The sequence below is a fragment of the Colletes latitarsis genome, chromosome 9 (assembly GCF_051014445.1).
Source record: "Colletes latitarsis isolate SP2378_abdomen chromosome 9, iyColLati1, whole genome shotgun sequence".
Classification (NCBI taxonomy): domain Eukaryota; kingdom Metazoa; phylum Arthropoda; class Insecta; order Hymenoptera; family Colletidae; genus Colletes; species Colletes latitarsis.
The window spans coordinates 26,603,961-26,628,726 of record NC_135142.1 but is presented as its reverse complement, the minus strand read 5'-3'; the positions used below and the strand labels follow the sequence as shown (position 1 = coordinate 26,628,726).

The 24,766-nt window shown below is 40.1% G+C and overlaps 3 protein-coding genes across 8 annotated transcripts in view; 1 reads left to right on the top strand and 2 right to left on the bottom strand.

The window, feature by feature from the left end:
- Trim9 (E3 ubiquitin-protein ligase Trim9) overlaps window positions 1-18,337 on the bottom strand; it is a 61,036-nt gene extending 42,699 nt beyond the window's left edge. The window contains exons 1-3 of one of the 5 annotated variants that reach the window (XM_076772589.1): window positions 18,323-18,337; window positions 14,978-16,309; window positions 10,268-10,552 (exon numbers count right to left, since the gene is read on the bottom strand). In XM_076772589.1, the coding sequence (XP_076628704.1) occupies window positions 10,268-10,552; window positions 14,978-15,466 (774 nt within the window). In that variant the 5' untranslated portion in view covers window positions 15,467-16,309; window positions 18,323-18,337. Of the gene's footprint in view, window positions 1-10,267; window positions 10,553-14,977; window positions 16,446-16,966; window positions 18,037-18,322 lie in introns of those variants that run through there. The other 4 variants (XM_076772587.1, XM_076772588.1, XM_076772586.1 and 1 more) reach the window with 4 other exon arrangements.
- Window positions 18,338-19,830: 1,493 nt separating this feature from the next.
- On the top strand, window positions 19,831-22,370 carry L2hgdh (L-2-hydroxyglutarate dehydrogenase). 2 transcript variants are annotated; one of them, XM_076772617.1, is made up of 8 exons: window positions 19,831-19,959; window positions 20,479-20,603; window positions 20,698-20,899; window positions 20,998-21,210; window positions 21,287-21,478; window positions 21,553-21,824; window positions 21,913-22,092; window positions 22,175-22,370. In XM_076772617.1, exons 2-8 carry the CDS (start codon window positions 20,515-20,517, stop codon window positions 22,368-22,370), a joined length of 1,344 nt encoding a protein of 447 aa, XP_076628732.1. In that variant the 5' UTR covers window positions 19,831-19,959; window positions 20,479-20,514. The 2 variants fall into 2 exon arrangements, with proteins under 2 accessions (XP_076628732.1, XP_076628733.1); XM_076772618.1 differs by lacking the exon at window positions 19,831-19,959 and having other exon boundaries at window positions 20,183-20,603.
- Window positions 22,371-22,940: 570 nt separating this feature from the next.
- Window positions 22,941-24,584, bottom strand: LOC143345468 (post-GPI attachment to proteins factor 2). Its single transcript, XM_076772619.1, has 4 exons — window positions 23,814-24,584; window positions 23,423-23,669; window positions 23,147-23,362; window positions 22,941-23,079 (listed from the first exon to the last, which is right to left on the bottom strand). The coding sequence occupies exons 1-4, from the start codon at window positions 24,000-24,002 to the stop codon at window positions 22,952-22,954; spliced, it is 780 nt and encodes a 259-aa protein (XP_076628734.1). The 5' UTR covers window positions 24,003-24,584; the 3' UTR covers window positions 22,941-22,951.
- Window positions 24,585-24,766: the final 182 nt, after the last annotated feature.

Below are 24,766 nucleotides of genomic sequence, written 5' to 3'. Positions count from 1 at the left end.
AATTTGTATAATCAAATTACATACTGATAAATTAGTACAGACATTCCCAGACTTCGCATAATTAACCTATATTTTTAAATTGTCAGATCTGCTAACATTCAATTTTCTCGAAGCAAAAGTAAATGGACTTGCACCATTATTTTGCCTTTGGCGTTCGAATCGATCGATGAAAAAATTTTCCTAGAACGTGTATTCGCCGCGATGGAGACGCGCAGAGAGCATGGCGGATGGCGCGAACGGAAATCTTTATTTGCGAGGCCCTTCTTGGTCGTGCGTTCGAGACGGTATTACGTTTAAAAATTCATGGAGGGGCGAAGTTTGGCGGCGGCTGAGAACATCTCGGCTTACTTAGGTCGAAGGCTCGAGGCTGGGCTTTACGGGAAACGAAAATGGACGAGCGGTCTGAGGGTGTGGTAGCAAAAATTACGCAAAGGCGAGGAGCGAATCGTAGCTGCCTCTTCGCGGAGATAATTTAAACTTGTCCCTGCGAAATCTCTTTAGCGCTGTCTCGCCTTCGTAAAAGTTTACGGTTTCGAAGAGCCCCGCTACACTTCAAATAATTACCAACGAAACAGTTCCATCATCGATGGCGAACAAGATCGGATCTTTTCACTGCGAAATTTATTCCGATTCTGCTTTAAGAATTATTTATTTATTAAAATATAGAATGGGAAACTTGGAGAATAATGTGGCAAAATCACCTTACAACTCGCGGAACTGATCGCATGGGAATACAATTCTAAAGTTCTTTAGAACAGTCGAAACTCGAACAAAGTAACTTGGCTCTGCTTTTCGCGTTATGTCGACGAAAAATCGTGAAAAATGGAACACGCTTCGCGTTAAACCACAGGAACGTAATACTTTTCGTAGATAATAGTCGAAAGACAAAGACCGGAAACACGAAACGCGGTATTCTTGTCGAGAGAAATGAAACGTGCCGGGATTGTTTAACAAATCCACGCCCCGGGCGTATTGTTGGAAAAGATTTTCCGGTAGACCGAAAACTCTTTCTTTTTAATTGCAAATTACAGTGTCGATGGAAGCAGGTTCCATTCTGGGAAGTTTAAAACGCGTTCGCCGGTCTTTCCGACGAAACCTTCGCTCGTTTGCGAAACTTGGTTAGCGAACTACTCCAATTACGCGTATAATGGTAAAAAGCTGCGGGCAGAAAGACACGCCGTGGAAGCTTACCGGGGCAATTTTTGCAATCTCAAAGGAGATAACGTCGTTTCCCTCGATTAAAGAGTTTCGGAAGTCGCCCGAACACGGTTCGCGTATTCCTGGTCGGATAAAGCTCCGAGTGGATTGAAACTTGTTTAAACGGTGTTGGCGTTTACGGGTTTAAGGCGGTTTTAGTTTCCAAGGCGGATCATTAAATCCCCGCGCGCGCGGCAGTAGAAAAGGAGGGTAAAACACCGCGAAGGGGTTAACGAAGACGCGGTTAGACGTTCGTCTTTTCTGCGAGTATCCTTTCAAGTAACGCGTCTCGTGGCTGGCGGCTAGCCGCTCGTGCATACGAAAGGTGCTTTACGTCGTGCCTCGACCGACGCCATTTTCCAGCAAGTTTCCATTTACGGAGCCTAATGGTACAACCCGTCTAGAAAGTCTCACGATCCGTTTGCGCGGGTAGACCGTACTGAATCTTGGACGACATCGTATATTCGAGCATCCTCCATGCTACTCCGACTCGGAAGTAACCTACAAACCAGCTACAACGCTCTGTTATCCAACACCATATATGGACATTTCGTTCCAGCAACAAATAACCAACGAAACCTATAAAAACTTATTGGTTATTCCATCAAACGGTTCAAGTTATAAACTACTTTATATTTCCTCTATAAATGATCGTGGAGTCGATACGCTTATTTAATAAAACTACAATAATCAACGATAAAGTATTACCAAAAATGAAACACACGAGATTCACGAACTCGTAAATGTTTCGTTTCTAAATAGGCGACATTTTCAGTCAAACTTTTGACTATTACACGGAAATCTGGTTATAGACGTATAGCAAATGAAAATGAAAAACGTTTTGCTAGCAACGTTGTTGGAACGAAATTTTGTCTGGCACAGGTTCGGTATTCCCAGCGTATGAGAAATTGCGGTGACCAGCTCGAAAACGATCTATCGTTGGATCGCTCGTACGATTCAGGTATTCCCAGAGATACCTGACAATCCTGACAGAGATTCCAGCAGGCTGCCAGCTCGGGTCAAGTCGGGTCAAGCGACGCACAAGGAATATTAGTCTGTCGCGTCGGAGCGATAACGCGATAACGCAACACGCGTGCTCGACGTAGAATGGATCCTTTTGTCTTTAAAAATCCAATTATACGAAAAAAATTGATTAACTCGAACGTCGTTTCCCCCCCATTTGGCTCGAACAATCGAGTTTCTATCGTCTATCCGGCAACGAATATTATGCCGGAAGAAGAGTGGAAGATAAACGAACGATTAAATAGCCGCTATGAATTTAATTACGAAATTACGATCAGAGCTCACAGTTCTTGCATGGAACGAATAAATATTCACTCAAATAATCGATAAAGTAATCGTAATACCCGTTTACCGAAATGAATAGACAAATTTTTTCGAACACGAAGCTTCAGTATTAAGCTATTCTATTCAAGTTCAACGAGATCATGTCCTCTTTGTACACTGATGATGCAGAGAACGACGGTGGTAGTTTGTATTAACCATATCGTTGGAAAGCTGCGATTATTTCTGTATTTTTTCCATTCAGTCCCATTTTCCGTCGCCGTTTCCGCTCGGTGCATCAAATATCGTGTTGCATATACAGGGTGTTCGGCTACCCTTGGGAAAAATTTTAATGCGGGATTCTAGAGGCCAAAATAAGACGAAAATCAAGAATATCAATTTGTTGATGGAGGCTTCGTTAAAAAGTTAACGTTTAAAGTTCCGCTCGTTCTGAATTTTTTTCTCGAAAATGCGCAGAATTTCGGGGATATGTCTACTCACCAAAAATGATTGTAATTGACCCCCGCAACCGAAAATAATTTTTCCAAAACGATTTGAAATTTTTTTTTTCCGTCGAGAAATTTCACACCTTCTCGAATTTTTTTCTCGAAAAGGGATAGGAATTCAGGGATATGTCTGTTGAACAAAAATGATTGTAATTGACCCCCGCAACCGAAAATAATTTTTCCAGAACGATTTGAAATTTTTTTGTTTCGACGAAAAATTTGTGTACCTATTGGAATTTTTTTCTCGAAAGTGCGTAGGATTTCGGGGGTATGTGTAATGACCAAAAATGATTGTAATTGACCCCTGCAACTGAAAATAATTTTTCCAGAACGATTTGAAATTTTTGAATTTAATTGTTAATACCTTTTTAACGAAGCCTCCATCAACAAATTTGTATTCTTGATTTTCGTCTTATTTTGGCCTCAAGAATCCCCTATTAAAATTTTTCCCACGGGTGGCCGAACACTCTGTATAATGAAGAATGATCGAAATTCCTACTATCGCGTCGAAGCTTTTACACTGATTTTCAAACGATATTATACATTTAGCTAAAGGGGTATTTCAACGCTAGAAACGGCGTTTACTTAAATCGATTCCATTGGAACTTCAAGACCACAAGAAAATTATATCGAATAAATAAATTACTGTACCGAAGCTAATGGTTACTCTCTTGAGGCTCTCGATAAGACGCAATCGAGCTCTCTTAATTAACGAGAAATTAAAAGTAAAGAGTAAGATTTAAAAACCAGTTTGTGAATCGAAAAACCAGAAGAAAAACGCAAGTAGTCCACGGATCGAAATTGATCAACGCGTGACGTCGATGGGAAAGAGAAAGCATCGAGACAAAAGGGTGACAAAACACTTTGCTTCGAAGAACCTGCTCGTTGTTCGATACCCAAGTGATAGCTTGCGATAACTAGTTTATTTAACAAGTGGGAGTTGGTTGAACGTCGATAATCGGTAATCGTTTTCGTTTCAAGGGGGATCGGTTAAGAACTTGCCAGTTGCCGCGTTTGAGACGAGATGATCTCGCGTCGAGGGTGGTAGCGTGAGAACGGAAAGAGTCGGCCACGAAAGGATTCGAACACAAGGATATCGGAGGGGGAGAGGATATATATATATAATAATAAGGACACTCGTTCGAGGACCGCACGGCGCGCTCCAATTTCTTTCGTGCTCTCGATTGTACGCGTAAAGGCCACGTGGACGTTTCCTTTTCTCCGTGTTCGTCGCGCCCCCTCTTCATTCAAAAGCGACGCACAATGCGAAACAACCCGGGAGCGTGCGCCCCGAATGCACGAGTAATTTCACGGTTCCATTGGTGAACCGGATGCGTTGATTTAACGACGATAACGCCAGCAGGTAATCGAGAACATTCATGGCTAACAACAATTACCATACACGCGTTCGATTAGTTTCACCCCTGAACTTGGATGGACCTTGGAATTCGAGCCAAGTACCCTATTTTCCACCCCTGTCGATTCTTACACGCCGAGTTAAATTTCCACCCTTACTTTATTTCGTTTAGATGTTTCGTAACAACGGTAGAATCAATAGCATAAGAAGAAACATCCAAGTTATTGCGTCCAACGAACTTTGCTTGTTCGTTTTCCTCCGAACATCGTTCCCCATTACTGACAATTACCTGTGGCGAGCTGGACTCGATGAAATTGAAAATCGTACCCGAGCAGGATGCTCCGAGACAAAAAGTTTCTTCCCAAAGATGGAAAGAAAGCGAGAGCAGGGACAAACAGGATTCGGAACAAGGTGGAACGAAACGAACCTTGCTAAGACGAAGAGTCAGTGGAAGTAACAAAAGGAGGAAAAGCGTAGCCGGTTACGAGCAAAACCAGAATCTAGCGATACGTAATGCGCGATATCGGGGAATCTCGAGTCTCGGGTCCCCGTATCCTTTCGTTCCTCCTCTTCGTTCCGACTCCATGTATCGCCTTCGGATCTCTCTTTCCCTCGTTTCCTTCCACGTTCGTCCGACCTTTCCATCCACACGGACCGCGATATTCCAAGCCGTGGCACGCTAGAAATCGAGCGTGCCCCGTCGAGTCTCGCGCGAAATCTACTTTCATCCCAATCTCTTCTCACCCCTTGTTCCCTTCGAAGGCGAATCGTTCGCGAGACTAGCTTTCCCGTCGCCATGGAGCCACACCGACAGTCTGTGACACGCGAATCGAGGCTGCTTAAGGCGCAGAAGCTACCTCGCCCGGCAATACTGTCGACGTCGCGACGCTCGCGACGCCTGATTTTTCTTCACCGGTGAACACATACTGTTCTAACCCTCCTCCTCAGACGCTCTCGCGTCGAAGGTTACGGGGATTCCTCGAATATCGACTACCAAATTTCGAGCTTCATTTTCTCGTACATCCCCTTTACCGTTTCAACGCTACGCGGAGACGGTGTCAAATTCGTGTGGGCCAACAAATTCAATTTTGGGGTACAAAATTTCCTTCAACTTCCCGACCTAGTCACTGTTGACTCGTCCCCACCACGGCAACCAACGTGTCGATAGAGAAATACACTTTCGTAGATAGAACGAATATACAGGGTGTTCGACCAACCCTGGGAAAAATTTTAATGAAATTAGATTTTCGGTAAGAAATTTTTTTCTCGAAAATGGTTAGGATTTCGAGGGTATGTCTATCGAACAAAAATGGTTATAATTGACCCTTGCAACGGAAAATAATTTTTTCAGACCGATTTGAAACACATGAAATTTGAGGGGAATCATTCATTCATGGTCAGACATTAAATTTTCGGTAAGGAATTTTTTTCTCGAAAGTAGTTAGGATTTCGGGGGTATGTCTATTCACCAAAAATGATTATAATTGACCCCCGCAACCGAAAATAATTTTTCCAGAAAGATTTGAAATTTTTAAATTTAATTCTTAATAACTTCTTAACGAAGCCTCAGTCAAGAAATTGATATTCTTGATTTTCGTTTTATTTTAGCCTCTAGAATCTCCCATTAGAATTTTTCCCAAGGGTGGCCGAGCACCCTGTATTTTGGAGCAATCTCGTTGACAAAAACTATTTAACTTTGGCCAAAAATGACCGCGTTCCGGATCGTCGTGTATCGCGATCGAATTTACAGTAGGACGAACGTTATTAGTCGGCAGCCGGTCAATTTTATTAGGTACATTAGCTGCACGATGACTGGCTGAATACGCCGAAACGAAAGTTCCGTTCTGTGATCCGATTGGCACGGACAGAGCAGCTTCACGCGCGTACAAGTTCAATGGACATTACGGCGATTACGACACGCGGAATTTCGCTATCGCGCGCGGGTATAGCGGAACGTTCCCTCGATTAGCCGACTGTCCAGCGAAACTAATTACCGAAATATCGGGTGTGCAGCCTGCAACTCTACCAGTATCGCGTACGTCAACGTTAATACGTAACAATGGCGGGATTACGGCGGCTGGAATTTGCCCGAGAGACGATTACGCGTCAAAGCGCGTTATATCGCGCCGGGGCGCGAGTTTCGCGAAAAGCGTGAAAACGGGAGAAACGTTTGGCCGCGGTTAGATAAGGACCCATTGTCGCGGATGTACAACTTTAACCCTCGACCTTTCGCTACCTCGCGGCACCGACGCCTATTTCGCGCTCAGTTTTTCAGTATTTTAACCAACTTCTTGACGCTAAGTACCCCCGCTGTGTTTCATTTCTCTGAAACCCTTGGTAAAGAAATTTACTTACACTGTAAATAAACACGTGATCAAAATTTATTTCCGACCAAACTCTTATTTAGGAAAGCTTCAAGTGTTTATTAGAATTCGAGCGAGAACGTTTGGGAAAAATAAAAGATCGTTCTTCCGCGTAAACGATGCGCCACTACAACGCGATCAAGAAAACAGTCATGAACGAGAATCGTGCATCGAGCGATTCTCGCGAAGCAACTGGCGCGGACCAATCGCCAGCTGGCCAGTTGCCTAAAAAGATCAAGTCGTAATCGCGTTGATGGGAGCGGTAAGTATTCAATGAGCAGCGGTCTTGAAATTTTTTTGGAACCCGCCAACCTAACAGAAAAAGAAGATTTCCGCATTCAAGATTTATAGATCGAAAATATCTCTTCGTATTTCTTCGATTCTCGACCGCGAACAAGTTGAAACGATAGGAGGAAGGTGCTCCTGTCGGTTGTTAAACTCCGATGATCGATGTATTAATAGAAAGAGGTGTTCGAGTTATCCACATTTGTCTACATTAAAAATTCCCTTTCGCGCCCCTCTTGGTCCGTTAGGGCAACTCCCCTAGGGGTTTCAACCCCTCACTTTGTAAAACACTGATGCGAAGGTTGGACGTGCACTGCAAGGAACTATTATGTCCCTGAATGATGTTCACGATGCGAGAGAAATTTGTCTTTCGGCTCGTAATACGCTTTTTCACGGTGGTAACGATAGTCATTAGTTGATGCAATAAAAAGCCCCCACCGATAACGAAACAACTTTCTTCGAACATTTTTATCGTGGTATCTGAACTAGATAACTCTTAAGGGGTTAGGTAACTCTAAAACGAGGGTGTTAAGAAAAAAATTCATGCAGGATCTTTTAGAGTGTCTCCCAAGGAACAAAAAATGTCATCACTATTCCGAGAAACGACGGGAAAGTTGTCAAAAATACGTTCAAAGTATGAATGTGATGATAATGGAACTTACGTATCGTTTTGGAAAAATTATTTTCGGTTGCGGGGTCAATTGCAATAATTTTTGGTGAATAGACATATCCTCGAAATCTTGCGCATTTTCGAGAAAAAAATTCAGAACGAGCGGAACTTTAAACGTTAATAACTTTTTAACGAAGCCGCCATCAACAAATTGATATTCTTGATTTTCGTCTTGTTTTGGCCTCTAGAATCTCCTATTAAAATTTTTCCCAGAGTTTTATCATAGTTAATGGAATATTTCGACAACCATTTTACCATAATTCTGCACACCAGTTAGGCATCAAAAAATCAAGTAGCTCAGGAACATGGCGCTGTGTAGGCTTAATTATAAATATTTTTTAAACATTGCCAAGGATTTTTTCAATATTTGTTATACCTAAATACAGTGCAAAGTCTCAGGATAATTGACTGCTTACTTTTTCATTGTAGCTTAAAAAATTGCCTTGTTTTCCATACCGTTAGAGTTACCTAACTCCTTAAGTAATTGTTTGTTCGACCCTTTCGATTGGATGGTAGAAAACCTTAATTTATTAACGGCAACTAGCGCCAAACAGGGTGGGGTTTGTCATAAGAGTAAAAAAATACCCAGGTATCGAAAGGAGATTCTTTCGCGATACCCAAATAATTGCCATCCCCTAACGAACGGAAAGAACCGATTGTGAACGAGTTCACGGTCGACGGCGCGGAAACGCTTCGCATCAATTTTTAATTTCGCCGGTACGTATTCGACGATAGTTGCCCGGTTTCTCGTCGAAAAGAAGCAAACACGCGTGGAACCGAAGGTAAACGAAAGAGGCACTTTGCTCGATCGGCTGTTTGTACGGCGAGTAATTACGAAATTGCCAGCGCTCGGACCGGTTTTTTTCTCTCTCCTAGACTCGATCGCGGAGGAAACGATCCCCGGAAGAGGGGGCTACGAGATCGTACGAGGGAAGGGGGGTCAGGGATCGCAGAGAGCCGAGGGGGGGGCAGGTGTTGATCTTTCGGGGTAACATCGAGGGGCCCCGTTACGAGCTCGAAACCCGTGGGGCACACCCACGTAGCGGGACACGCGATATCGAAACCAGCTGTCGATCCGAACTACTCTTCTCCCACCCACTGCCGAATCGGGTCGTTGGCTTCGATAAGTTGACGCGCGCGGAAATAGAAACGTCGATCGAGTTCCGTGAATGGATCCGACTCTAGAACCAGTCTCGTCAAGGTCGCGAATGAATTTCTTGTTCGGCGGGTTAGGTCGTGCGTTACGTCGACGCTCGACGAATAAATAATTGAGAACGAGTTTGCGTCCACGACGATCCGGAAAACGCGAAACCGCGAGGGAACTCCCGAGATCGGCCAACGCACCGGACTCTCACGATCAGAGACAAGGGTAGCTAGCATACACAGTTGCACTAAACTGAAACTGAAATATGAAAGTTTTATAACGTTCACGTGGTAATATTGCAAATAATTCTTAAGGGAAAGCGTAAAAGTAGACGCAGGATGCAGGATTCTACGTTCGGGAAGTAGGAAACAAGAACATGGCAAAAATTCACTATACAGGTGGCGAGGCGAAATAAACGTTATAATACAAATAATGTCACCAAGTGGGACAAAGTGAACGCGAGAACGAGGATATTTTATTAACACTAGGTCAATTTGACGCATTAAGATTCTAAACTTAACGTTATAGGACTCATAAATATTATTTGTTAGCAATTTATATTGGATTTGATTGACGTAATGATATGAATATACATTCTAATTAAAAGAAAAATTGCATCTTAATGTAACTATTAACAGAGCGAATTACAATAAAAATATGCGTGACGAGTGTCCGTAAACCTAGTGTTAATAGAGTTTCGTAGACGTTCCGGTGCTTGGTTAATACCGGGAGCTACTGGATAAAATGGAGGGTTCCGAACGAACCGATTTATGGCTACACAATACCGGAGGCCACTGGGAAAGGTAAGTTTTCGAGGACGAACCGGTATATGGCTAACACCGGAAGCTACTAGGATGGTTGTCGTGGACAAACAGATGTATAGCTACCACTGGGAGCCACTAAAATGGAATAGGTAATCCTCGTAACTCTGTAACGCGATGCAATCTCGGTAACGAAGGTATATCAATGTACAAATAATAATTAATTCGATCGAACGAATATCGAAAACGACTGGTTCCATTGGTTACTTATCATTCGAATAAAATTTCTCTCATTTTTGCTCCACGTACGATCATAAAAATGCTCGACTGGGACTAGGAATCCGATATTGCAGCGTTTCGGTTTTTCGAAATTAATCTCAGAACGAAACCCCCGCTGTGAATCGCTGCTGTTGCTTTTATACCCGAAAAATCCATACGAGAAACGGTGGGAAAAAGCACGTTTACCGTGTCGGAGGTTTTGCTGGAAAATTCTGACGATGTTACACGCCATGTGTGTTCCCGCTGCGCCCCGGGGGATAACAACTTAAACTAAACATCGGCGTTAAAAATCCAAAGAAAAGTCTACGAAGTAACGATGGAAAATATACTTTCCATTTGAAAATTTTTCAAGTACGTTAACCAGCGATCGATTTTCGCCTAGTTGGCCCTCGAATTGTCAGAGGCAAATAAAAACGCTTACCTTTTGCGCCTTGCAGGCAGCGGCCAAGGGCAGAACGTCGTGGGGATGAGCTGCGTGTCGATCGCGAAGACAAACCGCGCATATCGCGATTTTACAGAGGGCACAGTAGAGGGTCAACGGCTCGCCGTTGTGATCGTTGCAAACCGGTGTAGGTTCCGCGGCTGCACCGCGAGAACCTTTGCCTCCGTTCGACTGCCAGCTGCCTCGAGGTGGGCCCAGATTGTGAGCCGCCAAAGGTCCCCTCTTCGGATGACAGGATTCCCTGCAGCCGTCGCAATACAACACCTGAAACGACCCCACGTACCACCTTTAAAAATCCTACTCCTCGTCCCATTCAACGAGAAGAAACCGCCGAGCAGGGCCCGATATTAGGAAAAAGCTAAGAAACGGCGGTACAAAACGTTTCCGATATCGACAGAAACTGTAAAACTTTCGGTCGTCGTCTTTGTTACTCGATTAGTTCGAGCGAGATTCGTACGGTCATTGGAGGGTGATAAATTTCGATAGCAATATTTGCCTTCTGCGTTGTATTTGATAAGAAAGGGGAAAAGTAAGAATTGGAAGAATAAGAGGGGAACACGCCGAGTTACAAAGCGAATAAACGCCAGCGACGACCATGACAACGAGAATATTAACCGCGTCAGCTTGGACTCGGCTCTCGTTATTCACGCACGAGCAACGCCTCCTTGCCCTCTTTACGTTGCGGCTCGAGAAAGTCGATTTCCACGAAGCTCGTTCAGCTCCTGCTTACAGAACGTTGCAACTATGAAAGTAAACAAAAGGAGCGAACACGTCGAAAGCGCCGAGGGTAACGCTTACGAATGAAAAACAACCAAAGGAGCGACCACGGACGGTAAATCTCCGCGATCTACGACTGCGGACAGAGTTTCGACGTCCCCGTATTTTTCACGGGAAAACAATCGAATATATTTACCTTACAAGTTACCCAGCGATACAATTTCTCTATTCAAATATAATTATTAATATAGAAAGTATAGATATTTCTATTTCCACGTACTTGGACAATCTGTTTATTTCCATGCGGTTCATCTACATTTTTATTCATCGCTATACGTACAGGGTGTTCGGACACTTTTGGGAAAAATTCTAGAGGCCAAAATAAGACGAAAATCGAGAATACCAATTTGTTGATGGAGGCTTCGTTAAAAAGTTATTAACGTTTAAAGTTCCATACCGACCAGAAAATTTTTCGGCAAAATTGAAAAATTTTAAATCATCTAAAAAAATTATTTTTAGTTGCAGGGGTCAATTACAATCATTTTTGGTCAATAAACATACCCCCAAAATTCCACGCACTTTCGAGAAAAAAATTCCAATAGCTAGACGTTTTCGGCGAAAATTAAAAAATTTTTATTTATCTAGAAAAATTATTTTTAGTTGCAGGGGTCAATTACAATCGTTTTTGGTCATTACACATACCCCCGAAATCCTACCCACTTTCGAGAAAAAAATTCGAGAAAGTACTGAAATTTTTCGACGGAAAAAAAAATTTCAAATCGTTCGAAAAAAATTATTTTCAGTTGCAAGGGTTAATTACAATCATTTTTGGTGAATATACATACCCCCGAAATCCTATGCACGCTCGAGAAAAAAATTGGTGTAGGTGGACAAATTTTATCAATAATTTGGTTATTAACTTTTTAACGAAGCCTCAGTCAACAAATTGGTGTTCTTGATTTCCGACTTATTTTGGTCTCTAGAATCTCTCATTCAAATTTTTCCCAGGGTTGTCCGAACACCCTGTATACGAGGCATAGAAAAGTACGATGCTCGCAAGTCTGCTTTTTATCGTATCGAAACCAGGATTACCTCTTGAAATGCGGTCTATATCGAACGAAAATGAAAATAAGTAATAACTCCAAGAGTCGATCTCTTCTATTTGGCTTGGCAGATCGACAGGCAGATTACTCGCGTATGGCGTCTCAAGGAAAATAGCCCAGACACGAAAACGCTGATACAGCTCAAGGATAATGAAACGACGAGTACGAAGGACACTGCCATATAAGTTTCTCCGGCGTACACCGTGATATTCTATTGTACTTGCATGGTACGATCAAGCTTGGACGCCATTGAAATAAAGTATTTGAGAAATAAGCATGTATTAATTTGTCGTGATCGAAAGTCGAGTTACTTCATAGAAATGAAATAACAGGTAACCTTTCACCTAAAATTATTTGTTATTTCATTCGAGCGAATTAACTCGAGCAAAAGAACTACTTGAAAATAATTTATTTGTATCTTACACTTGTAAAGTAAAAACTAATGAAGTGTACTCGAAAATAATTATTTAACATAGTCGTTTGTTACGTTATCTAAAATAAATTGTGCTCGAGCCTGACTTCGACCAATATCCCGTTGCACACGAAACGTATGTAACGATAAAAACGAATCATTTGTCAAGTCCCTGAACGAACAGATGGCCTAACGTTCCACGGTCACGTGATCTCATCGATTGCGGATCACTTTAATGGCACAAGAGGCGACATACAACGACGCCTGTGTACCGAAGTACAGCGTACAAAACATGCCACGATACTAACAGAAAAAAACAGAAAATCCACTGGAAACGTTCGAGCGTAGGCTACACGGTTTAACCTCGTGTACGTTCGTCGAAAAATGTAAACACGTTACTTCTCTTGAGATTCACGGGACTACGTGTTTGTAATACACTTGACGCGATCCGTAAACAATGCTAACACCTATAATGCTAGACGGTTGGAACTGTTCTTGAATTTTGTAGTAGAAGAATTCAACGGAGTCTCGAAACGTGTCTTTTCGTAAATTTCGATCCTTTCTTGTAGAACGGAAATTAAAAATGTCTATTGGAATGAAATATTCTACGGAATGTCATTATTAGACCTGAATTCACCCCTCTAAATATCAAAATCCCCGGTGAGACAGCTGTAGAGGGGCTCCCTTGTAAGAACTCGTGGACCCCAAAGGAGGGGGTCTGGGAATCACAGCTTGAGAAAAACAAAGTTAGTTTAATAACGTTAGAGAAGGAATATTTACAAACCTTTCCACTCGATAATTATTTTAATGTTTCAAAATAAAATTTTTCGAGAAACACGTACGATTGCTCGTTTAGTGTGAAGAGGAATGTATTATGAATAAAGAAAATTTGTTTGAAATAAATCGTGAGCAAAAGCATCGAAACTATTTCAATAAAATAGCTAAAATTTTATTGAAAAGATACGGTAATTCCTCTCTTGAATATAGTATTTTAGCGCGAGATTAAAGAAAATTAATCATCCCCACTACTGTTTACATTTCTTTAGCGCGAGCGATCCGTCGCGTCGACTCGAACGACCGGCAGCCGTGGAATTAAAAACTCGTTGGCCAAGCTTCAAAGCGATACTTTTATATTTTTAATTATAAAACTTTTATATTTTTAATTATAGGTTCGTTTAATCATTTCTGAAAAACTTTCAATCGCGTGTAATTAAAAGTAGTCCGATTACCGTCGTGCTTGGACACATTTCCATAGGGAAAATCTCATCAAACATACCGATAGTACTTTCACGAGGATGCATTGAAAAATATAAAAGTTTTCCATCTGCATCGGTAGCTGCCGTATCGATACGCGAGCACCATCGTTTCAAAGTTTGATAAAGTTCGAAAAACGCATTAAGTAATACACGAAAAATGTTTTAATACGATTCAGAAAGTTTTAGAAACGGTACAGCAATTCTTCGCTTAAAGAGAGAATCTTTCCACGAAATTAATGAAACCGACTCATCTCCACCACTGTTTTCAGCTCAAGAGACTCGTCGACCCAAGCAACAGAAATGAAATTAAAAATCCTCTTGCTAAGCTTCGAAGCGATACTTTCATGTTTTTAATTATAAAATTTTTGTGGTTTTAATTACAACTAGCTGCGATTTTAATTTAAAGCAATTTGAATGAAGTAATGTTTGTACTTATTTTCATTGGTAAAACGTTAACAATCTTTTTTTTTATACTACGATACAGTAGAACCACGATCATTGCAGAAAACCGAGGCTCTAAATTAACCCTACACAGCTTATATTCTCTATTGCCTCCAACTTTACTTGTTGCTTAACGACTATCTTCTCCCGATAGTCCCGATATTCGATCTTCAACCCCTTAACGCTCATATTTTTCGGGTTAACCAAGAATGATCAGTTTTCTTTATTGGATTTGTTTCCAAAAATGCGGTTTTTGTTACTTACAATGTTGTATCCAACGTATGTATAATTTGAAAGAAAACAAATATCATCCCTTAAACCATTAGATTAAACAAATATCGTTTTTCAAAGCAGTCAGACTCGGGCATGAACTTTAAGGGGTTAAGCGAGCAAAAATATGTTTTATCTTACTTAAAACTATTCCCTAGAAAAATACGATGTAAACAAACGAAGAAAATGCATTTAAAGTTGATCCAAGAACGGAAATACAAGACGTTCCTATTCTTGGCAATTTGACAACAAAAAGATCAAATTATTTCGTTGTACATAGAGGAAACATCTATTTTATTATTCGACTAATAATAACATATTCGAAGATGTCAATTTACGTTCAAGATAGTATAAATACGATGCCTGATATTTCTAACGTACAGTCTTAAGCCGAGTGAAGTTAAGTTATTAGTTAGCTCGGTACGGCGAATGTAATAAATTCCAGTAATTCAAAGATAAGGGAGAAGGAATTAAAGGTAAATGAACTGACCTCGCATTGTTCGCAGGCGACGGTTGCGTCCCGGGGCTCGCCCTCGCACATCTGACATTGCATTCTCGTGTTCCTCGATTCTTGGAACTTCTCGACGATGTGCTGCATCGCCCTGTATTTGGGCAAATTGTGCGCGCCTCCTTCATCGAAATAAACGGTCTTCTGACAGACGGGGCAGGAGAGACACAAGGTGCCGCCCGACGGCGGAAAGCCTCCGTTTCCGGGCGTGCCGACGTAACTTCCCGGTCGCGAGCTGGTCGACGTGCTGCTGCACACCACCCCGGAATCAGTCTCCGATAGGATCGAGAGTTTATCGGCTTCCTGATCGGATCCCGGTGCATTCGAGGAATCGGTCGTCGACTCTGGAGGCGAGTCGGGCGGCGCTTGAAGATTCACCGCGCACGACAGACAAAGAGCGTGCCAGCAGGGCAATAGCACCGGCTCCACGAACAACTCCTTGCAACAAGGGCATCGCAGTTCGTCCTCCATCCTCGGTTCGTCGAGTCCTCCGCACTAACCACGGACCACGACTCGCGTCACGATCGAGAAACACCGCGCGCGCGCTTCGCGCCTCGTTTAACTTTAACGACAAATCCGCCGGCTGCCAGGGATCCTGTTTCTTCGATTCGATGGCCGACCGACCGATCGATCTCCTTTCCTTGCCGCGTTAAGCTTCACCACCGCTGCGAATTCTTTCCTCCAGCTCGCCTTTCATCACACGCCGACATCAAAGTCCCTGTACACAGGATCGTCCAGTGTCCGCCAAGATAAGAACCGACGCGCGTCGATCTTATCGCTTGTTTACGAAATGTTAGATGTCCTTCGGATCCGCGTCTTTTTCGATTCGTTCGTCACGATGTTTCGCGATACATCTTCGGAATCGAACGGTCGGCACACACGTCGTGTTCGTTGCTTCGATGATCTTTACTTCTTCGCACGATTATCCCTCTCACCTGTAGATCGCACGCACATCGCAAACGAAACTCGCGCAAGAATCGAGTTTACATTTTTTACCGATCGCGTTTCGAAGGGACGCACCGACGCGACGATTCGCGCGTGCACTGTCCTTTTCGTGAATTTTTCTCGTGGTACGGTTAAAATGTTGCGAATACCGTGCGTTGTTGGCTCGTCGATGCACGGAACGTCGATCTGTATGGATGCACGGTCGCCACTCGTCTCGTTTCGATTTTGTGGATACCGGCACGAGAGTCCGAGAAAACGACACACGCTGCGAGACGTCACCGGGTTGACTGACATCGCCGCCGAAGGACCTCTGCGCACCATGGTCGCGCATCATGGCTCAGGGACGACCTTTCCGCCTACCGACCCCCACTACGATCAAACACCATTTTTCCCCAATGTTTGATACTGGGAAAATTATAGCCCATTTAACATTTTTGTTTACAATTAAATACACAGTGGCTAACAAAAATATTCGATCGCTCAGATTTTTCATTTTTAACACACGGAACGTGTATGTTAAACCGAAGTGTTTAGAACAATATGACGTCTACGTTACTGCTCGAGGTCGTCTAGTATTCTTTCTTTTTCATAATTTATGTGATCTTTTAATAAATTTCATACTAGTTTTCGACTTCTGTTTATTAGTTCTGCGATTCTCTGAATAGAACGTAATAATAGAATTCTTGATATATTTTCAAAATACATTTTTGCGTATACAGGATTTCCCAAATTTAAATGCAAAACTGTAATTAAGTACAAAGTTTATAACTTTTTAATTAAGCGTTAAACAACCCAAGTATACTAGCAAAATTTTACACCTTAAATCTGGGACACCCTGTATATCTAAAAACAAACAACAATGTTGATTGAGCTACCATTTTCTCCAGCATTGCATACAGAGTATATCCCGAATAACAAAAAGAAATTTCAAATTCATCTGTAAACAGTTTTTAAAAATCCATCAATGAAGGCCAATTTACGAATAAAATCTAAAATTTGTATTTGTTATTCGGAAATAAAATTTACCCAATTCTGGTTCTCTGTGATCTATTGTTTGAATAAAATTTTGTCCATGTTTGCTGTCTATCTATTCCACACGCACATATCTCGTCATCGTGGCCTTTCTCTTTTGTAGGTTATTACTGTATAGGTTTGTCGAACGTTTACGAAATATTAAAAGAACTAAACAACGAAACTGTATTTCATTCGAACGCGTGTACGTCATGAAGTTACCTATTTATTGATCATAGAATAGTCCGCAAACACTTCATTAGCGAAGCTATATTTCGCTTAAATCAAAACGAATTTGCTCAAAGGTTCACTGATTAACTCCATAGATACTCGACAACCGCGTAATCGTATTGCGATCAAATATGGAGAACTTGTATCTGGTATTGGAATCATTTGACTCGTAAACAAAGCCAACTAGAATATTCCTATTCCGTAATCCCCTATATCTAGAAACGTCGAATTATAAAATAACCTATAATTTCGACTCTACATGATTTTTGCGTTAACATCTTTAAAAGAAACGGGAATCGTTACGTTAAAGCAAACACCCTGTATAAGGTCGTTGTTACAGTCCTGGCTATCGGTTCCCTTTCTCTCTCACCTTCTTTTTAACCCTATTGCCACCTATACCTCTCTCCTACTCTTCTCTTGCCTAGGAAAAGACACAAGACCGTAAAATAGGAACGAAAAGAAAAAGATACGCGTTACGAAATAAGAGAAGATGCCAACTACTAGAGAGGAATGAAAAAAGCAACGGTGGAAGCAAACATATACCGAGTGTAGAAACTAGTCCCTACGTCGATTCGCGTACATTTTGCCAGAGATGATCAAAATTTTTATCTACGCAATAATGAATATTCTTATTTATTTATTATTTATAATAATTGATAGAGAGAATCTAATTTAGAAGACTATCTATCGAAACCTAATTAACTTTGAAAATGTGTGACACTTTCACCAGATTTTACATAGAGTAATTACATGCAAGAACCGTGGACTAACATAATTTACATCTGCTTGCGCGTCGAATTTCCATTTGCAACTTTCATTATCCTTAATTGCTACTCTTGGGAGCTCGATATGAAGAATCCGGTTCATAAATATCCGCTCAGACGACTTATTATTATTCGGTAGAAGACTTAATTAACGTCTAAGATGATAGAAGAACAGTTATGAAACTGTTGCCCTCGATAGTATGCATACTCACGAACTTGACATAGTATTGCAAGCTCACAGGTTATGTTATAAATTCATCTTTCGTGATGCAGATATCAATATGACACGTATAAAGAAATAGCTATGTATGAAAGCCTTACGCATATTTATATACAGAAAAAATTACTACAAACATTAAACAATAAGTTTACATACCTAAATTTATGCCTAGTATTTTTTCTAGCTTCTGACTCTGAAGCAGTGTGGCCAGATTTGGTATAATTATGTGCATTGACGGCAACACTAGTAACGACGAATTTCCTTAGCGTTTAACAGAGTGGTGACACTACTTCCAGACTAAATGAAATCCATTAACTTATGCCTGTTTAAAAATTGGACCATTTTTATGAGGTTTTTGTCACTTCACGTAATTAAGGAACAACTTTCCCATTAATTTTGAAATTTCTCCCTATTCTACACCAAAATACGCGTTGCTTGCCTTTTCAAACATTAAAATCCTTCAATCCAATCAAAAGTTCAGATGTTTCAAACATACGCATGATCTTTCAGGGAAACATTTCTAACCTCACATTATACTTTTGGTAAAGAATTTTTTTCTCAAAAGTACATAGGATTTCGGGGGTATGTCTATTGACCAAAAATGATTGCAATTGACCCCCGCAGCCGAAAATAATTTTTCCAGTAAGATTTGAAACATTTTAATTTTCGCCAAAAAAGTCGTCTACCTATTGGAATTTTTTTCTCGAAAACACGTAAGATTTCGGGGTTACGTCTATTGACCAAAAATGATTGCAATTGACCCCCGCAGCCGAAAATAATTTTTCCAGTAAGATTTGAAACATTTTAATTTTCACCGAAAAATTTGTCTACCTATTGGAATTTTTTTCTCGAAAACGCGTAGGATTTCGAGGGTATATCTATCGACCAAAAATGATTGTAATGGACCCCCGCAACCGAAAATAATTTTTTCAGGAAGATTTGGAATATTTTAATTTTCACCGAAAAATTTGTCTACCTATTGGAATTTTTTTCTCGAAAGTGCGTAGGATTTCGGGGGTATATCTATCGACCAAAAATGATTGTAATGGACCCCCGCAACCGAAAATAATTTTTTCAGGAAGATTTGGAATATTTTAATTTTCACCGAAAAATTTGTCTACCTATTGGAATTTTTTTCTCGAAAGTGCGTAGGATTTCGGGGGTATGTCTATTGACCGAAAATGATTGTAATGGACTTCCGCAACCGAAAATAATTTTTCTAGGAAGATTAGAAATATTTTAATTTTCGCCAAAAAATTCGTCTATTGGAATTTTTTTCTCGAAAACGCGTAGGATTTCGGGGGTATGTGTATTCACAAAGAATGATTGTAATTGTGAAAATTCACATCATTTGCATCGTGTTTGATTAGATCCAGTATCAAAATAAATCAATTTTAGTACAGAAAAAGCTGTCGTTCTATTATCCAAAAATTCTATTGTTGGAACATATATGTATCCCTAATAGTTCTAATTCGAAAAAGTCCTAACCCTAAATCGCACGCGAAAGTAAGTGCTTTTAATGCATTTCCGTTGATAAAAGTGTATATCTTCTTTATTGATCCGTGTTCTAATCTCTGTGTACACACGTAACGCGTGCGTAGACTAACGTTATCGTCGAATGCAATATCTAAAGATAAACGCAGAGGCGCCACATGCTGGACAAGACTATTTTATCAGGCGATCTCGTACGCTCGGGTGGAAACTTTATATCTATTCAGTAAGAAACGAAATGCCTGCGTGGGCAAAATGCAGTGAAAATCATGTGCAATGACACTTCTTGAACGAAATTAAAGGTAAGAATAGCGCCATATATTCAATACTTCTATGTTTGTCGATCGACACACGTGTCTTTTATCGTTAAATAATTACTGCAGTTTCCATTGTACCATTAATTAAAATTCGTTGCGTTACATAACACGATCACGCTACTATAAACGTGCCATTGAAATAATTCTTGCATGGAAATACTACGAACCCCGCACGAAACCGATATCTTTAGAAATGGTAGTCTTTCAGATTCATTCAATCCCAAACTTGAACTTTATACTTGCATGTACGTAAATTGAAATTGATCGAAAAGCAGAAATTGTACGGATTAAAATGTAAACGCATTTTCGATAACCACGTGTAATTTTTTATAAATAATTTCGTAAAAAACAGACGATAATGCGTCGATAAGCAGAACACATCCAACGATCGAATTAACGTGATGTTAGTTATCGCTATCATCGCATAGTCTCGCTTATCAACGTTAAGCAGAGATAAAATAAATATGCCAAAATTTGTCGCAAACGCACATCCGTCTTTTTTAGAAATTCGTCAACGCCAAATTTAATGTGCACAAAAAAATGAGACCAACTATGGCTGCATCCTTGACAAAAAGGATCATACTTCAACAACTTTCCCATACACAACGTTATTATGGATCTGCTTCTAGGTTAGTCGATTTATCGACCTTGAAACTTTTGAAGTTATGAAATACGCTAACGTATTTCTTGTATTGGTTAAAATCGTATGCGACAAATTTTCAGCGTTGACCCATGCGGTACATTTGACCTGATCATCGTCGGCGGTGGCATCGTTGGGTGCGCTACTGCTCGTGAGATGATGATCAGACATCCTAATCTAAAGATGGCAATCGTTGAGAAAGAAAACGCTCTAGCGAAACATCAAACGTCGCATAACAGCGGCGTCGTGCACGCTGGCATTTACTATGTTCCTGGCAGTATGAAAGTAAAAATAAAAAAGAGAAAAAAATAATTACATATTGAATCAAATAATAGAACAACGTTCCGTTAAGAGATTCTTGATCCGGCAAGAAATGATTACAGGCAAAACTGTGCGTGGAAGGTTTAAAGCTATCGTACGAATATTTCTGCAAAAACGACATACCTCACAACAAGGTTGGGAAACTTATAGTCGCACAAAATGAACAACAAGTTAAAAGAATAGACGACCTGTTCGATCGGGGAACGAAGAACAACGTACCGGATCTCGTGGTGGTTGAGAAAGACTGTATATCGAAATATGAGCCTAAATGTCAAGTACTAAAATCAACGTTGTCTCCACTTAAAAATCGAATCTTTCTCAAACGAAATAAAACATGTGTATATTGTACAGGGGGAGAAGGCATTATGGTCACCGTGGACAGGTATAGTCGATTGGAGTGTAGTTTGCAAACACTTTGCTGAAGATTTTCGAAAGATGGGCGGTCAAGTATTCTTAAATTACGAGGTGACCGGATTCACGGAAATGGGGGAGTCAAAAGGGCAGGATGAATTGGTTCCCATTTCGGTGCAATCGAAAAATAAAGTGCGTTATTTTTTCTCTAGGTTGTTTTACAATACAAATTTTGCTGTTACATCGTTACGTAACTTCTATTGTAGTGTTTAGCGACAAAATACGTTCTGACGTGTGCTGGTTTACACTCGGACCGATTGGCGGTTATGACCGGATGCGATCTAAGTCCACGAATAGTTCCGTTTCGCGGCGAGTATTTATTACTGAACGAACAAAAAAAACATTTATGTACGACGAACATATACCCTGTCCCAGATCCCAGATTTCCATTTTTAGGTGTTCATTTTACGCCTAGGATAAATGGTGACATATGGCTTGGTCCAAACGCTGTTTTAGCATTTGCTAGAGAAGGTTATCGGTACGCTATAAATCGAGCAAATCACCAAAAAACCTATGTATACACGTAACATTTAAACGTGTTATAATCGATGACCGTACATTTTTAGATGGTTCGACATAAACGTTAGAGACTGTATAGAAATGGCGAAATTCCCTGGATTATATAAACTTTGTTTCCGATATTTTATACCGGGATGCAAAGAAATGATCAAGTCGATCTTCTATCCACTCGCGGTAAGAGACTTGCAAAAATTTATTCCCGAAGTATCCTACAAAGACGTGAGAAGGTAAGTACGAAAATACATTTACAATTTCTTGCCACAATTCGATATTTTATTCTTCCTTTGTCTATTGTTAATAATTATGCAGAGGGCCAGCGGGTGTTCGAGCACAGGCGCTGGATAATAATGGAAAATTAGTCGATGATTTTATCTTTGATTCGGGAAAAGGTAGTATCGGTAGCAGAGTGATGCACTGTCGTAACGCACCTTCTCCGGCTGCCACTAGCAGTATGGCAATTGCTAAATTCATTGCTGACAAATTGGAAAATGATTTCAAATTTTAATAAGCAGAAAACGAGACTGGAAATATAACAATCAGTCTGACAATTAGAAAATTATCATCTGGGAGGTATCTACAATGAAAACTGAAAATTGTGGATCCGAATGGATTTAAAATAAAAAAAATCTGTGCTATTTGATGACAAACGTTTGCTGCACCATGCATTGAAACGAACATACTTTTAACTGTTTTATACTAAATTTCCTACTTAGTATATATATAATATATATATACTTATAATATATATATACATATAAGTAACGTATTTATGTACACGCATTTACATCCAACTCAATCATAAATGTTTAAAAAATATTTCGATTAATTTGTAATCGAATTAAACGGATTTGAACTTTCCATCATGACTTTCCATCATTGATAAAACGAGTCTTCCGCATTTATAATTGTGTTGTCAAAAATTATATATGGATCGTTTCTAATGGCTTGCATTCTGTACTTTTGTATAGAGAAATAAAATAAAAAAATTTCAAGCATATAACCGACGTTTAAAAATAAACACAAGAGACTAGTATATAAACATTCTTCAATAATACGTAACTGTAATAACATGCGTATAGAGTTGTTTCATATTATTCTAAACCCGGTTCCCGATATCATAAGATGAGAATTTGCGAAATCCCAAGCTGCTGTAGAGTGAAATCCCATATTTGAAAGAACAACTCCATACTCACTTAATGCAAATAGAGAGTAGACTGCAACGAAATAATCAATTTTTTTAATTTGTTTCTTCTCGGTTTCCCTTGAATATATCCAACTCACCTAGAGGTTCGCAATACTTGTTATGCCTGTAGAAAAAATAACATGCAAACAGTATAGACAACACGTTTAACATCAGTGATCTTCGTTTCCATTTCATGGAAACATTTTCTGACGATTCCCTTGTGCTGTTACGGCAATTTCTCATAATAAAATATGCTACAAGCATATGAATAAAAGACATTATCAGAAACATTATAAAAGACAATTTGTGGAAGGCTGCAAGAGAAATATACGTTAGTTTCTATTCCCAGTGCTTCTACAAATCTATATATTTACCATAATTTTCGTCCGATGTCCAAAAGCTTAAGGTAACGAGAGATACATTTTCAACGGCGTAAGTAATTACCGCAACATTACATATAGTTTGTGCCCATTTATAGATATGTTCCTTGTAATAACGGTAATACATTATTAATACTAATATTCTTATCAATGCTTGTAAAGCGATTGCAATTTTCCATATGTCTCTCTGTGGTCTGTAATGTCCGATAGCTGCCGAGACAGATGGTAAAAAATTATATACCTAGTACAAAATTCTTATCTTTACATTGACCTTTTGTGACATAATATCCAAAGGTGTTATTACATAGTAAATAGGAAAAATATAGCCATCACAAGGCCTTGTTATGCGGGAAAAACAAATAGTATTTCTGAATAATCAACATACCTTGCAATGCGTGGAAGTAGAATGTTCAAAATTGTATACGATGGACCAAATAACACAGAAAGTAAATGCTAAGAATGGTAAAGAGACGGTAAACCATGCTAATTTAGAGAAGGGTAAAACAACCCGCGCTTTCGACATCTCGTCTTCCACTAACGGGATATACTCAGACCCTGCTCTTGCCTTGCTCATCGTGTTATATTTTAAATTACAATGTACGTCATAGGATGGGAGTTTGTTACTCCTAATTGGCTAAAGTATAAATCGTTTTATTAGTACACACAACGGGTATGTCGATTTTTTTCTAATTCTTTCACTCGTTGTTGTATGCCAAGAACCATATTGAGTAGAACAAACGTTCCCGAATTCAACGAAAAGACAGATTAACGCGTCAAAACGACCGAAATCTTGTAATATTGACATTTTTCAAAGTATCAAGACACGAACGATATCATCTTAACTGAAGATCGATCGCGCGTTTTTCGTTCTGTACGTATGCATACAGTATTCCAACGCGGGCAACGACATCGCGTGGCTCGTGGTGTAAAAATGCGGTAAACCAGTGGTTCTTAATTTGTGTGGTCCACGGATCCCAAGGGGACATATTTTGGCGGGGAAATATTCATTTTTGTTAACCCTTTCAGTACTTTAAACATAACGATAGCTATTGAACTGTAATAAATCTACGTATCATTGCTTTTCAAATCTCTATTACGCGTTATATCGAGGAGTTACTGCAAAAACATCTAGAAATACTACGGAACAAATCTGTCCTTTTCTGTCTAATGTAAACTCTTGTTTAGCTGAGCATTGATTTCGAAAATGGGATTCGAATTGGCATGAATTTTATTCGAGTACCAAAAAGAGTTCATAGCAAAAAAAAATTAAGAACCACTGTCACGAACGTGACAAGATCATCTGCTGCAGATGTTGTTGTCCATGTTTCCGTTATTCGG